At 45.7% G+C, this 17,414-nt stretch overlaps 1 protein-coding gene across 2 annotated transcripts; it reads right to left on the minus strand.

Moving 5' to 3' along the window:
* Positions 1-1,389: 1,389 nt before the first annotated feature.
* Positions 1,390-17,399, minus strand: TSR3 (TSR3 ribosome maturation factor). Of its 2 annotated transcripts, XM_084819160.1 has the most exons (8): positions 17,296-17,399; positions 16,898-17,150; positions 16,561-16,754; positions 15,894-16,067; positions 3,787-3,850; positions 3,462-3,620; positions 2,978-3,067; positions 1,390-2,649 (listed from the first exon to the last, which is right to left on the minus strand). In XM_084819160.1, the coding sequence occupies exons 1-8, from the start codon at positions 17,372-17,374 to the stop codon at positions 2,511-2,513; spliced, it is 1,152 nt and encodes a 383-aa protein (XP_084675286.1). In that variant the 5' UTR covers positions 17,375-17,399; the 3' UTR covers positions 1,390-2,510. The 2 variants fall into 2 exon arrangements, with proteins under 2 accessions (XP_084675286.1, XP_084675287.1); XM_084819161.1 differs by lacking the exon at positions 2,978-3,067.
* Positions 17,400-17,414: the final 15 nt, after the last annotated feature.

Consider the following 17,414-nt stretch of genomic DNA (forward strand, 5'->3'; position numbering starts at 1 on the left):
GAACCCAAGGCTCCCTATCCTATTCTAGGCCCAGGTTACTTGAAAGACCACCTTACCTAGCCAAACCTTATCATCTGCCTATCACTGCTAAATGAGATGAGGCCGATGACCGCAGAAGGCATTTTAGTGGTGGCATCCCAGTTAGGAACATAGGAAGCTGCCTTGTACTGAGTCAGACCATTGGTCCATCTAGCCCAGTACTGTCAACACTGACCAGCAGCAACTCCCCAGGATTTCAGACAGGATTCTTCGCCTTGCTCTACCTGCAGAAGCCAGGGATCAAACCTGGGACCGTCTGCATGCAAAGTGGTCTCCAAAGCGGGGTGCATGCACCCCACGGGATGTGCAAGACGATCCATGGGGATCCTGCTGCCCCACTGAGCTGCCATTGTGTGCAATGATGGCAGCAGCAGAGGCAGCAGGCTGGGACGGGAGCCGAGGGGGGAGCTCTGTGGCATTTCTCTCTCGGCTCCAGTCCTATCCCGCTGCAGCCACGGTGAGCAACTGTGCCAGTCTCTGCCAGGCACAACAGAGGAAGGCGCAGTTGCTTGCTCGGCCGTGGCACTGGAGCAGCTGCCATCCCGCCGAAGAGCAAATATGTTCCAAATTTGCTGACCTTTTCTGTGATGACAAGCCGCTGTCAGTAGCAGGCTACCTGACAGATATTTTTGAAAAAATAAACACGCTTAATCTGTCCCCTTCAAGGTAAAGGTGACGTTGTAACAATGAGTGAGAAAGTAACTGCTTTTCAAAAAAAACTCACGCTACAGAGAGAGCATTTTGAAAATGGGTATTTTGAAATGTTTCATCAGTATGCGATTTTGTTGCTGAAAATGATGTAAGCGTGTCACCCATAAAAACCTCTCATATCTGCACACTTAAACTTGAAAACGGAATTTTCTAACCTGTTTAAAAATCTTCCAAATGAAGAGTTTCAGTGGGCTTTGAGCCCATATGTTAAAAATATAAAAATGCAACACCGTCTGATTACTTTGCAAGAACAACTGATTGACATGAGGGAAGATGGAAGTTTACTAGCTGAATTTCAACAAAAACCTTTGCATAATTGGTGGATGGGATTGAAAAATGAGTATTATTATGATTTAGTAAATGCAGCCAATGATGCACTTCTTCCATTTGGATCTAAGTATCTTTGTGAGGTGTCTTTTTCAGCTATGACAGCTATTAAAAGCAAGTATCAAAATAAACTGAACTTAGAACCAGACCTTTGAATTGCTGTATCACAAACTGTTAAACCTAGATTTTCAAAAATAATGAAGCCTCTTCAGTCACACTGCTCTCACTGAAAAATATTATTTCTTTTAGTGAGAGCAAAAAGGGTTTTATACTGCTAATAAATAATTTTAAAAATATTGCTTATTTCATCTTTATCTCATTTTTTAATTTCTGTTTTTGTGTATGTTGTATAATGTGCATATTAGTACAGTAGTACATGCATATCATATCATATAATACATATATTGGGGGGTGCTCAATTTTTTTTACTCATAGGGGTGCGCGATCAAAAAAGTTTGTAGACCACTACTCTATCACACTGAGCTATGGCCTCTCAGGGAACAGCCTTCCCTGAGGCTCACCTGGTGCCATTTTCACCAATATGTGAAGCTTTCTTAATTCATATAGGCCTTTTAATTAAGTTATATCTTATAGTCTGGGTCTCTCATCTTATGTTTTAATTGAGTTTCAGTTTTTGTTTTTTATTGTCATGTATTTGTTTTGTGAGCTGCCCAGAGAACTTGCATTATGGAGTGGCTGTATAAAAATATGCTACCAAAGCACAACGTTTTGCTGCTTCACATACTGGAAAAGAGAAACTATCAACACTGTAGTAAGCAGAAAGGAAAGTTTAGTTTAATTAGTACGTATCTTAGAAATGAGCATGTCTATAATATTAACATGAGTGTACAAATCATCCTCATGGAAGCTAGATTGCTGAGGTCAAAAGCTTCATGAGTAAGCTTCTTGCTCACTTAGCATCAGCACTCTATAGTGAAATTGCCCTATATATTTCAAGGGTAGGTGAGTAGGGAGCTCCATGCAATTGCCAGTATTGAGAAGCCCCTCCCCTCTATGCCTCGTAGCTTCTCTTCCCCCACCTCCACTTCAATAACAACAACAACAACAACATTTATACCCCACCTTTTTCCCAGTACTGGAACACAAGGCGGCTTACAAAAATTAAAACATAGAAAATTAAATTTCAGGATAATGTATGCTGTACCCTGCTCTGCTTCCTTCATAGCCAGAAGTATTTTAGCCAGGCAATTCAGATCAAAGGAAGTGCTTTTACCCTGATCGTAATACCCCCCCCACACACACACACACAAACACCATTTCAAAACTCTGCTCAGAATCCTTAAAAACAACTATCTCAACTGGGGGGGGGGGGGAGGGATTCAGGTTGGCAGCCTGCATGGCTCAGAGCGTGCATTGTTCAGCACCAATACCTCCATTTTTTAAGATACTATAAACTGTTAGATACTCACAGGCTAATTCAAACACACATTTTCCTGTAGTGAATAATGGAAGGTCATTGTTACTTTCTCCTCTCTTGCTTGAAAAGAGAGAACAGTCTTGGTCCTATTTGCCAGAAGCCTTTTCTGTCCGTTACTTGTTTTTTCAGATTCCCTAGGAAAGGTGACCCAGGGTCAAAAACATACCTGTGTGTTTGTTGCCTGGTAGTTCTACCCTCTTCTGTATCCAAGATCTGTCACTGCCCCTCCACTCTGTGTTAGCATTAAAACTCCCAAAGGGAGCTGTCTAGCTACTACTGGAAGCAGAACACTGGACGCGATAGTTTGGTCTTGTTCCAACAATGTATCCTCAAAAGCAGAGGTGGGCAACTTGTGGCCCTCCAGATATTTTGGCCTACAACTCCCAACAGCTATGCTGGGTGGTGCTGCTGGGAGGTGTATGCCAAAACATCTTGTCGGGACACAATTTGCCCAATGCGTACCTAGTAAGGAGGAGGCAGGGTGTATGTCCCATCTCCACTGTAGTTTCTTGTTCAGAGCACTCATTGTCAGCTACCCACTCACAAGCTCTCCTAGGCATAAAGAGGACATACTGAATTGAGGAATGAAAGGCACGACTTCCAGAGAGCTGTCACAGGTGCAGAAGCCCCGCCCAGTTTATTTCCTTCCAACATCCCAGTAAATTTTACTAATAGCAATAACAAGTTTAGACACTAACTGGGAAAAGGCAAGATGTGGATCTGGTGCACAATCTGGCAAGTAAAGTACAAGAGAAAGTGAGAGTACTTTCTACAAAAAGAGGTCCTCCAGCACCTTAGACTATGAACGATACTACCTAGCTGGCTCACCCACGTATTTAAAACTAAGCAATCTTAAACCCAATCCTAAACAGGCTTATTTAGAAACAAATCCCATCACTGAGTTCAGTGGTACTTCTTTCCATGTAAAACTGTTTAGGATCGGTACCCAAGTCTGTCTTTTGTTTCTTCCCACACAGCTGGCTTGCTGTGTACAGCACATGTTGCATTCAGGTCCTCTAAGCTGCTGCTGCTGCTGTTGCTGCTGCTCCTCTCGTCATTATCTTCAGACGTTTCTTCACTCGAACTTTCACCTCCAGTTGTTACTCTACAAATAGAGATCAGTGTTATACAAGCCAATAATAATCTCTGAAGACAGAGAAATGAGACCCTTGCAGCGCAATCCTATACAGGTCTATTCTTCAGAAGCAAGTCTTATTGAGTTCAATGGGGCTTATTCCCAGGTAAGTGGGTTGCAGCCTTAAAGGTCTTACCCTATGGCCGTGGCAGGCCTGTTGGGATTAGAAAACTCCTTTCCAGAGTCAATATCAAAGGGATCTGGAGGAGGGAGAAAAATCAGGAAGGTTAAGCTCTAATTGCTCTTTTTCTACTCTGGAAAGACAGGGTGAGAAACATTTACTTATTTAATTTCCACTTTTCAAGATATAAATCCTTCCAAGGCTGCTTACATGTAAAATCAAAATATAAAGTCCCAGTAAGACAATATCAAAATGTAACAATGCATAACTGCCAAAGCATAGTCGGTGCCAGCTGGCCCAGGGTTAGGGGCAGGGAATGGAAAGTTGGATTTACTGTGAAGTATCCTTCTGATCAGCAAAGGATGGACCTGGCAGGAATAGGTTAACTCCTCTCCTCCAAGGGAAGGCAGGGCTAAAAAATACGACGTGTCCCAATGCAAGAGGAGAAATCCCTCAGTCACGGGACTTGACATCAGCTGTACCACACACTTGCATGAGAATATGTGTAAACAGATGTCACAAACCAACAAAATGCAACAAATCCAAAAGAAACTGGACCAACAGAAAATAAGTGAAGAATTGTAGGACACCCTATCTTCCTAGTGGGGCACCACACAGATGTGATATGCTGATCCCTCCCGCCCCCCCCCCCCCCGTTCCCTGTGCGCGCCACACTCAGACACAGAAACACCAGACAACCCTGAACTAAGAGATGGGCTGTCAGGTTCACACTTTGCTGACCAGAAGGATACTTCGCGTTATGTCCAACTTTCCGATCTTGGTGAGCAGAGGTTGGAACCAACAGGAATGGGATATCCAATGGCAGTATCCCAAGACACGGGGTAAGAGAGGTTACAACATTCTCTGCAAAACCTTGCATCCAAAACATGCATCTGCCAAAGCATATTTATCAATTTTATAGTGGTGAACAAAGGTGGGGGGCTTGGCCCAGGTCGCCCTTCTACAAATATCCTACAGTATCAAATACTGCAGCCGTAGCGGCCCTTTGAACATAATAGGCTGGGATGGCACTTGGTGGTGAGCAACCCCAGGATTGGTGCGTGAGGGCTAAACATCCCCTGACCCAGTGACCGATTGTCCCTCTGGAGACCTTCTTACCTTGTGCCCCCAGTTTGAGAGAGGCAAAGAGGCGCCTAATCCCCTCAGTATACCCTGAGTAGAGACGTAAAATTTCCAGAAATTTTGAGGCCATGGAAAAAAATGTATTTTTCCGGAAAACATGGAAATTTCAGAAAAACAACAATTTTATGAGAAAACTAAGCCATACATAAAATACCTTTAGGAACAGAAAGGCTGCTGTATGTTCCTAAAGCAGCCCTCCCAACAGGGTGCCCTCCAGATGTTCTCCACTACAGTATCCAGCATTCCTGACCATTAGCCATGCTGCCTGAGGCAGATGAGAGAAGAAGTCCAAAATAGCTGGAGGGCACAAGGTTGGGGAAGGCTGTCTTAAAGAAACAAAGTGACTTTAGATCTGTAAAGAGTGTTAAAAAGAATTAGTATTGCTTACTTTTCAATTATATTTTAAGATTTTTAAAGTAAACTCGTTAGTAAATTTGCAATGATTTGTAATTCATTGATTTGTAATTCATTGATTAATTTGTAATTATTGCCTGAATAGGTTAGAACTACATTAAATGACAGCTACAGCATCAGAAACATGCTATATAGCACAAAACCCAAACTGTCCAGAATGCACAATGGTGACTCTACTCACAAGTTGGGAAATTGAGCAAAAATGTCTATCAGTAAAATATACTTTAGATCAGTAATTTTAATACGGAATGAAAGAAATAACTATGCTGGAAATCTTACAGAGAGGATTAAAAAATATTTTTCTCCACGGCTTCATTATTTCCAGACATTTTACATCTCTAGTATTTCTATAAAAGTGTTCTTATTCCATAGTTTTTTTTAAATCATTTTGGGGGCGTGAAGCTTCGGTAGCAATATATAAGTACTGTTTTAAATTCGAAAAGAAAATATTTCATAATTCAAAGCTGTTCCAATTTTTTGGGAAAAAAACAAAAACAGTCCTCAGAAAAACATCCCCTGAGTTTTTCCATTTTTTTTCAGGCCTTCACATTTCTAACCCTGAAGGATACATCATGGTTGTGCTATTCCTTTTATGTGGGATGGACTGGCTTAGGGCAGAAATTAGGTAATGCTAGTTCCTGAAACCTATGGAAATACAATATTCCTAAGGTGAATACTTTAAGAATAAATGCAGAGTTTGGTTACAAGACCATCCTGCCTCCACAGAAAGATCGAAATTCTTGGAATCTTGAAATTCAAGATTCTTGGATCGAAAAATCACCAATGTCCCCCACCCTTTTAGTTGATGCAAGGGCCACCAAGAATACAGTATTCAAAGTAAGTTCCCTCAAGGGAATGACTCCAACCGGCTTAACGGGAGCCTTTGTCAGGACCTGGAGTACCAAGGTGAGATCCCAAGTGGGACATCTATCAACCACCAGTGGTAGTAATAGATGGTCTCTTAAGGAAGTGCTTTACTTGAGGGCAGGAAGACTGGTGAATCTCCTGATTCTTGATGCTGCTTAAGCTCCTGACCCCCCTTATCTGTTGTTTCAAGGGGTTAGCAGAAAGACAACCTTGAAGGAACTCAAGCAACTCTGGGAGATGAGCAGAATCAGGAGATATCCAATGTTGCCTACACCATCGTTGAAAAGTAAGCCAGGTCATCTGGCAAATTTTGTCAAAAGCTTCCTCAGCATGAAGATGGTCTTGAAAACACCAGGGCAGGAATCACATGCTTGGTCCCTAGAAAAATTAGAGAAAAAAATGGTGGGGGGGGGATTGTACTGCCTGTTTTATTGGATACTGTCTCTCAGCTGACTATAATACAGTTTTAAAAATTATTTCAATATTGGGATAGGAAGGAATTAAAAGGGCTTCCAGAAGGTTGGGTCTCTTTAATTGAGGGAAATAATGAAGAAACGTGTCAGTCAGGTTATTTGGAGAAGGAGATGGAGTGCTTTGGAAAACAAATGGGTAAGACAGCATGCGTAGTATTAGCAGTGGAGAGCAAGGAACTGCCTCCTTTGATAGTTGGCATGACCGTTTTACAGGATTGTGTTTTGGACCTAGCAGAGAAGCTCTGGGAAAACAGAGAAGACCAGATCAAATACCACAGAAACATGTATTGCAGGGAATACAAAACTATTTGGGATACACAGATGCAGATAGGAAAATAGGGATAGTTATTTGTGCTGTTTGGGCAGTGATAGAAATTCTAGCTAGGATGGAAAAAATAGTGAGAGGTAGGATAAAACTCCCACCAAGGGGACAAGAATATACAATTTTGGTAGAAGTCTTAATAGGGCACTCCAACTGGAGAGCGGGATGGAGTCTGGCAGAGACAGACCATGGAATTATTCCAGTGAGGATGTGTAATTTCACCAACAGTGAACTCAGGATCTATCCTCGACAACCCATACAAGTACCCACACCAACAGAGATCCCGTGTGTGCAGCCTCAGAGTATGCCCGAAGACATATTCCCGAGGGTCCGGGAAGTGACTATCCCTTTAGAAAAATTTAGTCCAGAGAGCAGGAAGGAATCACAGAACTGTTGCCATCAACGCAGCCCAGTGTTTTCCCAACATGCTAGCGATTTCAGGAGAGCAGAAGGCATCAAACATAGAATCGTTACTACCCACCCTCCAATTAAAGAAGCCTTCTGAAGTACTCCCCCCAAACAGTATCAGCCGGTTAGAGAAATGCTGTGAGAAATGAAGGATGTAGGAATAATTAAGAAGAGTTTTAGTTCCTCAGCCACACCCAATGTCCTGATTAGGAAGAAAAATGAAAAATTACACTTCTGTGTTGATTACAGAAAATGAACAAGGCTGGATGCCCACCTGTTGCCTAGGGTAGAGGATGCTCTAGGAGCCCTGCACTTTGCTAAATGGTTTTCTACTTTAGACCTGGCAAGTGGTTATTGGCAAATACCCACGGGTGCATAAGACCAAGAAAAGACTGCATTTACTAACCCTATGGGAATTCATGAGTTTCTTTGGATGCACTTTGATTTAACAAATGCTCAAGCCACCTTTTACAGGATGATGGAGGGATGTTTAGGAGATTTATATTTTGAATCTATACTTCTGTATCTGGATGACATCACAGCCTTTTCAAGAAGTTTCACAGAGCATGTGGAACATCTGGATGTAGCATTTACATAACTAGGTCAGAGGGGAATGAAGATGAAGCCTGTGAAATGCTTTCTCTTTCAAGAGGAAGTGAAATATTTATGGCATTTAGTGTCAGCTGAAGGGGTGGCATCTGATCCTGACAAAGTGCAAGCAATGAAGGAATGGAGAACTCCTAGGGCCTATACGGCAAGTGAGGCAGTTTTTAGGGTTTGTAGGCTATTACCGCAAATTCATTAAAAACTTCTCAAAGAAAGACCATTAACTGACCTCTTGCAAGGGATGAAAAGTGAAAAACATGATCGAGCTATTCAGTGGATGGAGGAGTGCCAAGAATCTTTTGATAGTCAGACTTACCCTCTGCATCAATACTGACTTAACCCAACTACCAGTCGCCATTCAAGCTTTGTGCGGATGCTAGTTTTAATGGACTTCGAGCTGTATTGACATAGGTACAGAAAAGACAGGAATGAGTAATTGTTTATGCTAGCCAGAGTTTAAAACAGACTGAAAGGAATATGGAAAATCACCGCTCCTTTAAACTAGAACTATTAGCTTTGGTCTGGGCGATTATTGAGAAATTTAGACAGTATTTAACAGGAGTACCCTTTGAGGCGATTACTGATAACAATCCTCTTGCCTGCTTAGGCTCAGGAAAATCAGGTGCACTGGAGCAGTGATGGATGTCTCACTTAGCAAATTTTAATTGCAGTATAAAGTTCTGATCAGGAAAACATAATGCAAATGCAGATGTTCTGTCCCGAATAGGAGGAACACCAGAGAAAGAGGAAACGGATGTGAGCGAAAATACAGAAATGCCGGACTGGCTGCAGCTGCCTGCTGGAGCTGTACAGGCATGCTGGAGCGAAGCTGATGTTGCGGCTGCCGTGCTTCAGGTTTGGAACTAGGGAATGAAGGAGAAGATTGGGCAGCCACGCAGAATTGGGATGGAAACATCGACATAGCTGTTTCTTCATCCAGGCAAAGGAAAGCTGTAGAGAAGTAGATCACCAACAATTAAATGAAGGAAAGAAAGGATTGTTGAAACAACAACCACGGCTGATAGCGAAGAAGGATCAGCTATTTCAAGTGATTATCCATCCAAAGACTGCTGGAAAAGTATACCAGCTAGTAGTTTCCTCTGGGGAAGTTGTATCACTGTTGGAATATTATCACAATCAGTCAGGACAGTGGGGTATGGAAAAAACAGAGGCTATGCTGAAGATGTGATTTTACTGGCCAGGTTTACAGAGAGATGTCAGAGATTGGATTAGCAAATGTCAAACATGTTCTGTGAAAAGAAAACCCTCCTTACGGGAGAGTGCCCCTCTGGCTCCTGTAGTTGCTAGCCAACTGCTAGAGTTGGTAGCCCAGGACAATTTAAAGTTATCCATGTGCACCAAGGGCTATCAGTATCTGTTGACTATAATAGATCATTTTACCAGATTCGCTGTTGCTGTCCTGGTAAAAGAATGTAGCGCTGAAGTGACTGCACAAGCATTCGCTGAAAAAATTGTGCAAGTTTTTCAATACCCAGGGAAAGTATTAACTGAGGATCCTCATTCGAGTCTTGGAGATTTCAGAAATTATGTCAGTTTTATAGAATGAAGAAACTACATACTACCAGTGATCATCTTGAAGGAAATGGGATGTGTGAGAGGATGCATCAGATAACACTGCAATCGCTTATGAGGATTGAAAGAAGAAAATAAACATTGGTCAGATCATATAGGTGAAATTGTATTTCTTCATAACAATACTATTCAAACTTCTACCAGGTTTGCTCCTACGTATTTAGTACTTGGAAGGGGAGAAAACCCGCCTGTTGATCTCGTTACACTGGGAGGAAAGGAAGGTGGGAATCCTAGCTACGGTTCTGATGACTGGGTGAAATGTCATCACAAGAAATTACAGAGTCTGTATAAACAAGTCCAAATGAATATAGATAGGAAATAGAGCAGAAAAAACAAATCTATAATAGAGATGGGGTGATAGAAATTAAAATAGAGGACTGGGTGTTACTACAGAAAGATAGGAGAGACTAGGGGATTATTGAAAGAAGAGTATTTATGAAGTAGTAAAATTACCTTTTGATAATTCACCAGTTTTTGTTATAAAATATATTTCTACAGGCATAAGTCGAACTGTTCACAGAAATGTTAAAACTATGCCCACATGGAGGAGAGTGGGAACAAGATAGAAAACAGAATGGGCATACAGAGGGAGAAACTGTGATGGCCTCTGGTGTGAATTGGGAAGGTGGATACTGCATATGTAAGGAGGCAGGGGTGACCACTCAAAGTTGGTGGGAAGATCCTATACGACGGGTAAAATATTCCACAAAGAAACAACCAAAATTGGGAACCACAAGGGAGTAATACATTGGATTGGGAAGTGACACGAGATTCCATCCAAAACACAGGTCACCAATGGTTTTCTCGGAGACAAAACAAAGCTAAGCCTCCCTGAAGATGGATAGAGGAATGTTAGGATAACTTGCATGGTCTTTTCTATTCTGTAAAATATTGGTTGAAAAGATGTTGAAAAGACTGGCCTGCAGCTGAAGAACAAGACAGAGCAAGACAGAGGTCACCAGCTGTCTTAAAAAGCAAGATACAGACCTTCAATGACAAGGAAAGCCAGAAAGTGAACTATTACAATAGTTCATAGAATCATAGAATAGTAGGGTTGGAAGGGGCCTACAAGGCCATCGAGTCCAACCCCCTGCTCAATGCAGGAATCCAAGTCAGAGCATCCCTGACAGGTGGCTGTCCAGCCTTGTCTTGAATGACTCCAGCGTGGGAGAGCCCACCACCTCCCGAGGGAATCGGTTCCATGGTCGTATTGCTCTAACAGTCAGGAAGTGTTTCCTGATGTTCAGCCGGAATCTGGCTTCCTGACACTTGAGCCCATTATTCCATGTCCTGCACTCTGGGATGATGGAGAAGAGATCCTGGCCTTCCTGTCTGGGACAACCTTTCAGGTGCTTGAAGAGCGCTATCCTATCTCCCCTCAGTCTTCTCTTCTCAAAGCTAAACATGCCCAGTTCTTTCAGTCTCTCTTCATAGGGCTTTGTTTCCAGTCCCCTGATCATCTTTGTTGCCCTCCTCTGAACCCTCTCCAGTTTGTCTGCATCCTTCTTCAAGTGTGGTGCCCAGAACTGGACACAGTACTCCAGATGAGGCCTAACCAGTGCTGAGTAGAGGGGAACTAGTACTTCCCAGGATTTGGAAGCTATGCTTCTACGAATGCAGCCCAAAAGCGCATTTGCCTTTTTTGCAGCCACATCACATTGTGGGCTCATATTCAGCTTGTGATCGACAACAGTTCCAAGACCCTTCTCGCTTGTAGTGTTGTTGAGCCACATATCCCCCATCTTGTAACTGTGCATTTGGTTTCTTTTTCCTAGGTGCAAAACTTGGCATTGATCCCTATTAAATGTCATTCTGTTGTTTTCTGCCCAGCACTCCAGTCTATCCAGATCACTTTGAATTTTGTTTCTGTCTTCCAAAGTATTAGCTATCCCACCCAATTTTGTGTCATCTGCAAATATGATCAGCATTCCCTGCACCTCCTCCTCCAAGTCATTAATAGAAAGGTTGAAGAGCACTGGGCCCAGGACTGAGCCCTGCAGTACCCCACTCGTTACCTCTCCCCAGTTTGAGAAGGTCCCATTGAAAAGCATTCTTTGAGTCCGATTCTGTAGCCAACTGTGGATCCACCGGATCGTTGTTTCATCTAGCCCACTTTGAGCTAGTTTGCTCATCAGGATATCGTGGGGCACTTTGTCGAAAGCTTTGCTGAAGTCGAGGTATATGATGGCTACAGCATTCCCACGGTCCGCGAGGGAGGTGACTTCATCAAAAAAATGTGATCGGATTTGTCTGGCAGGACTTGTTTTTGACGAATCCATGTTGGCTTCGAGTAATGACGGCATTGTTTTCAAGGTGCTTACAAATGGATTGCTTTATCATCTGCTCCAGAATTTTCCCAGGGATTGATGTCAAACTGACTGGTCTGTAGTTCCCAGGTTCCTCCTTTTTATAGGGACAACGTTAGCCCTCCTCCAGTCATCTGGCACTTCCCCCGTCCTCCATGATTACTCAAAGAGAATAGACAGCAGTTCTGAGAGTTCTTTTGCCAGTTCCTTTATGACTCTAGGATGCAGTTCATCTGGCCCTGGAGATTTGAACTCATTCAAAGTCATTAAGTGTTCCTTGACCATATGCCTATCAATCTCAAGCTGCAATCCTGCCCCTGCAGCCTGTACTTCGCCTTTGCCAAGCTTTACTGTACTTTGCCTTTGGCAGGGGGGTCATAGACCCTCTTTTGGGAGAAGACTGAGCCAAAGTAGGAATTGAGGACTTCTGCCTTTTCTTTGTCATCTGGTATCATTTTGCCATTATTTATTTAATGGCAAAATTCATTTTATTCATTTCATGGTGGACACCTTTTCATTCACTTACCTAGAAGAACTCAGGTGTTGATCCCTCAGTGTAATCAAGGCTGGAGGACAGACTGGCATGTCCATTACTAACTTTTCCTCCCCTCGCCTTGTGTTTCTGACCTCTTCCTGCCCTGACACTCATGCAGGCAGTGGCAGGTACAGGGGTAGGGATGCACATGTGTGATGGATCGTCATAGGACAATCTGAGATAGGTATTGGACAAATTCCAGCAGACACTGGTAAACATTAGCAATATTTATAAATGTTAAGAGAATTACAATTTTTATGAAAGTCAACCACAAAACTGAAAGTACTCTAATATCCCTATTATCTCTAATAACCCTTTAACTATTAGCTTAGGGATGACCTGAAAACAAAAAAGGACACATATAGGAAGTGGAAAGAAGGCCAAGTAACAAAGGAAGAGTACAGGCAGGTAGCACAGAATTGCAGGGATGGCGTCAGGAAGGCTAAAGCTGAGAATGACCTGAAGTTAGCAAGGGATGCTAAAAAGAACAAAAAGGCTTTCCTCAGCTACGTGCATAGTAAAAGGCAGAGGAAAGAAATGGTTGTTCAGCTATTAAATAAGGATGGCAAAATGATAACAGATGACAAAGAAAAGGCAGAGGTGCTCAATTCCTACTTTGGCTCAGTCTTCTCCCAAAAGAGGGTCTATGACCCCCCTGGCAAAGGCGAAGTGTAGGCTGAAGGGGCAGGATTGCAGCTTGAAATCGACAGGCATACGGTCAAGGAACACCTAATTACTTTAAAACTCATATGGGTGTGCTGAATTGGAAGGAGCTATAACGCCATCTATTAAACTGGAATCTGCTCTCTGAGAGATTCAAAGGGGTGTGTGTGTGTCCCTCTTTGTAGTAGCTGCGTCCCCTGTAGTGGAACTGCTTCAAGCTGCACCTGTTGCATTTCTATCTGTACAGCAGCTGTTAAAGGCATGGGAGCCCTGGCAGGCGGCTGGAACATATGGCACTAGGGGTCATTTAGGCTGAGCCCCCCCCCCCCATCATTACCACAAGATGCCGTTTCTTATCTGGCAGCGCCTCCCCCACAAATTTGGCAGCTGTGGCCCTGAGTTCTGAGTTCTTCTAGGTAAGTGAATGAAAAGGTGTCCACCATCAGAGATGGGTGAACTTGTATAACTGAGACCTGGCTAGAAGAGGAGGAAATCTGAACCTGTCTCAAGTCTGTCCACCAGTCTTCCATGTGCAGCAATCATGAAGGATGCAGAGGAGTCACAGCCTTCGTCTACACAAGGAGCAAGTATGCAAGTGGCCAGCTGAATCAAACACCTTGACCATATCCTCAGATTTCAACAACTGGACACTACTGAAATTGTATTAACTCTGGAACCATAACTCATGATGGATCTAAGTGACCTTATTTTCAAAGTGTCTTGCAAATTTGTCACCAAGGGTGCAACCTACTCTCCATGAGCCAGAATGCAAAAGGCCCCTCACCACCCAGAAAAGTTTTGCTGGACAACACCCTGAAGATGCAATGGAGGTGGGAAAGAAATGCTTCTTTGCCACCCCCACTACCGCAGAATAGGCTCAATAAAGAGCTCTAACCTGTGTTTGATCAGACTGAACACAAGCTTTCCTCCACCTGTTTTCTAGCTATTATCCCTCTTGCTTCATTGCTCTCAGCTCAGATATACACCAAGGAGCTGCACGGGCTCTGCAAAGCAGGATGTTCACGTCAACCCCTTGAGGCATCTCCATGACCCACAGAGTGACCAGTGCATTGGCAGAAGGCTGACCCATACAAGCAGGAAAAAACGCCAGAGCCCTCCAGAATGATGGGAGCTTTTTTCTGCCTGAAGCACGAAGTTAAAATACTGTCTGTAAATGCTAAATAAAAGGAAATAAACCAGGAACTTTTCAGTTGAGGTAATCGCTCTTCTCCTTATTTAGCCTCTTAGCCCGCCAATGCCATATTCTTTAAGAGTGATTCCCCCATCCCTCCCAAGGTCAACTAATGAATCTCCCAAGCTAGTAAAACACTTAGAGTCCAAGACCACCCAGCAAACTGTATCCCTGCAGGTCCTGACTTGTTTCATGGTGCAGCAGCAACTGGGAGGTCTGAGGGGTGCAATAAAAGTCCTTCCACAGTCTCCAGTTATTCCACCTTGCTGATGTTTGCTTGAGAGTGATATGAACACAATCCTGGATGCAGCTGCTCTCCCCTTGAAGGACCATGAACCCGCCAAGCACATAACAAGCCACCAGTAAAACACTAGGCTGGCAGGGGTGTGCGCTGCAGCGCTGTCTGCTGGGTCAATGCCAGGAAGCATCCATGGCCAGGAGTGCTTTTCATAAACTCTGGCTTGTATGGCTGCTGCAGCCCTACCTAAAACAGATGGATCTGGCCTCAGCTACCGATGTACTGCTCAACTCCAAATGGTACAAAATGTGACCGCTCAGAGGCTGATGGGGGCAAAGAAGTAAAAAAATGTAACTCTGCTTTTGCACTGACTGCTAATAAGCTTATGGTCCGAATTCAAAGTTCTGGGAACAAGCTCTTTGAAGGACCATCTTCACTCATATAACCCTACTCATACACTAGGATCTAGATCAGGGGTCTTTCATTAATGCCCACTGTTAGGCTGGCATGCACAAGAAATAGGGCCTTCTTAACGATGAACCAACATTGTGGGAGCTCCTTTTCTATTAACAGGTGCCCTTTCTGTTTAAAGCTGTCTTCAGTTGAATCTGTGACTGGTGTGTGTAGTCAAAGCAGCTTTGCGAAGTATTCAGTATGCTTGCTGTTATATCTTGTAGCTCATTGTGTGAGAAAAATGACTAATAAATACTTTAATAAGAAATAATAATAGGTAAATAAATGGCTTGTCTCCTTTTGTTGAGGGCACCAAAGCTATGCTACAGGGAGTTTACGGGATGGACTGACGCCAGAGATTCCCTCCACGGAAGCAGGAAGCAGCTATACAATTGCGCACAATTTGATCTTCAAGAAAAAAATAAAAGGAAAACGACTATGTGCTTAACAAGTTGGGGAGAGCAATCGTGTGGCTGCTAGACACTGTCTAGATGGCCATAGAATTTTTGTTTCCCAGAACTGAGGTCATTTGACCTCGGTTCCCAGAAACTGCATTCCCCTCCCAGCAGGTGGGGTTCTTTCCATGCTGCTGCTGTCTCTGAGCTTATAAATAGAACAAGGAGAGGGTGAAAGCAGGGCATTCCGGGGGGTGGGGAGGGGACCACAGAAGCTGTTTTAGACAGCTTTCTATCCTGACTCTAGGCCCCTTCTATCCCACTCTCCAAACCCACAGCTAGACACCTGAAAACACATGTCTAGCCACAAATGCAGGGCAAGAGAGGTGTGGAGGAGAGGATCTCCTCCATTTTCCCTGCATTGGATAGTCAGTAGCCTCCAATTTCGGAGGCCACCGACTATCTCAGTAAGATTGCGCCCTGAATAAAGAAGCAAAAGGTGGCAAATTCTTACCTATTTCTTCTTCTTCTTTTTCTTGGGCACTGGCCAGAAATTCTCTCTCAACTCCTAGCACCTCCTCTTCACAGTTACAGGCTGCATATTTTGCCAAGAGGTCTCTGTTCAGATCAAGGAACACTTTTCCCCACTTAAATTTTTGCAAGAGCATTGTGGCAAGATCAGCGAATCCTAATATAAGGACAAGGCAGTCAGCAATTTAACACTTTTAAGAAGGTAATTTGTAGGTATCTTGCTGACCAAGGTACCATCCAGGCCTAAACATCCCAGAAACTGGACTCTGGTTGCAAACTTAAATACGTTTTAAATAAGCGGACAGGAACGATACAGAGGTCCAGGGGCCCAATTTCTTGCTTAGTCGCGACTGAGACAGGCTACTCAAAATTACGAAGAAAAACATCGACCTCCGCTAAAAAGCTACCCTAAGCCGCCACGCTGCGATGCACGCGCACCGTGCTTGGCCGTTTCAAGAACAGCGCTGCGGGCTAGAGCCATCCTGGAGCGAAGGGATGGGCGGATCACGGGGAAGCGGCGGCGGCGGCGGGCTCCAGCGCCGGACCCCGCTCGCGGGCCGGCGTCGAGGAAGGCGGCGCCTCAGGCGCGCTCGTGCCCCGGCGGCCCGCGCAGGGCGAAGCGCCGCGCCACCGCCTTTCGCCAGCCTCACCCGCGATGTGGAACGCCGCCGCGAAGGCTTCCACGCAGGAGAGCTTGCGCGGCCGGCCGTAGTTCACCGGGTTGGCGGCCACCAGGTAGGGCAGCAGCCGGAGGTGGCTTCCCGTCATCTTGCTGAACGGCGTCTCGCCCAGCCTGGCCCAGGAGCAGTCGATCACGGCGACGCCGTTGCGAGCCACGACCTGCCTGCAGAGGGGGCACGACCGGCAGATTCGCGCCCGGAGCCGCCCGCCCGCCCGCCCGCCCGCCTCGCCTCGCCCGCCCGCCCGCCTCGCCGCGCGGCCTCGAGGCCGGCGGCGGGAGGGCCGCGGGGCTGTCCGGCCGCTCACCTGTCGGCGGGGGAGACGCAGCGCGCCGCCGCCGGGCTGAGCACGAGGCCGCCGAAGCGCTGGCCCAGCCGCAGCGCCCGCACCAGCCCCTTCCGCGCCAGGCGCCGCCCCGTGCAGCGCCGCCGGTCGCACTGGCCCAGCTCCCACATGGCCAGCGGGCACCAGCGCCGCCGCGGCCCGGCCGAGGCCGCCGCGCCGCCTTCCTCTGCCGCCGCCGCCGCCGCCGCGCCTGCGCCGCCGCCCTCGAGGGAGCCTGCGGGGAAGCGGGAGCGCGTCAGCCCGGCCCGGCCCGGCCCGGCCCGGCCCGGCCCGGCCCCGCCCGGCCCGGCCCGGCCCGGCCCGGCCTCCCTCCCTCCCTCCCTCCCTCCCGGGCTGGCGGGCTCTCCGCCGCCCCTCACCGCTCAGCGCCTCGACGAAGGCCTCCAGGGGTTCCGGCTCGGCATGGCGCCGCTGAGGGCGCCGCCGCCGCCGCCTCATCGCTACGCGCACCACGGAGAACGGCTCGGGGCGCCCCGGA

Source organism: Heloderma suspectum, chromosome 12, assembly GCF_057233095.1.
Source record: "Heloderma suspectum isolate Gila_16-S chromosome 12, 16-S_ref, whole genome shotgun sequence".
NCBI lineage: Eukaryota > Metazoa > Chordata > Lepidosauria > Squamata > Helodermatidae > Heloderma > Heloderma suspectum.

What these genes read in the sequence shown, in the direction of transcription:
- TSR3 (XM_084819160.1), bottom strand. Translation starts at nt 17,374, where the DNA reads ATGAGGCGGCGGCGGCGGCGCCCTCAGCGGCGCCATGCCGAGCCGGAA. An exon ending in CTTCGTCGAGGCGCTGAGCG is followed by an intron (nt 17,151 to 17,295) that starts GTGAGGGGCGGC and finishes GCTTCCCCGCAG; the next exon opens with GCTCCCTCGAGGGCGGCGGC. An exon ending in AAAAGAAGAAGAAGAAATAG is followed by an intron (nt 3,851 to 15,893) that starts GTAAGAATTTGC and finishes TCCCTCCTCCAG; the next exon opens with ATCCCTTTGATATTGACTCT.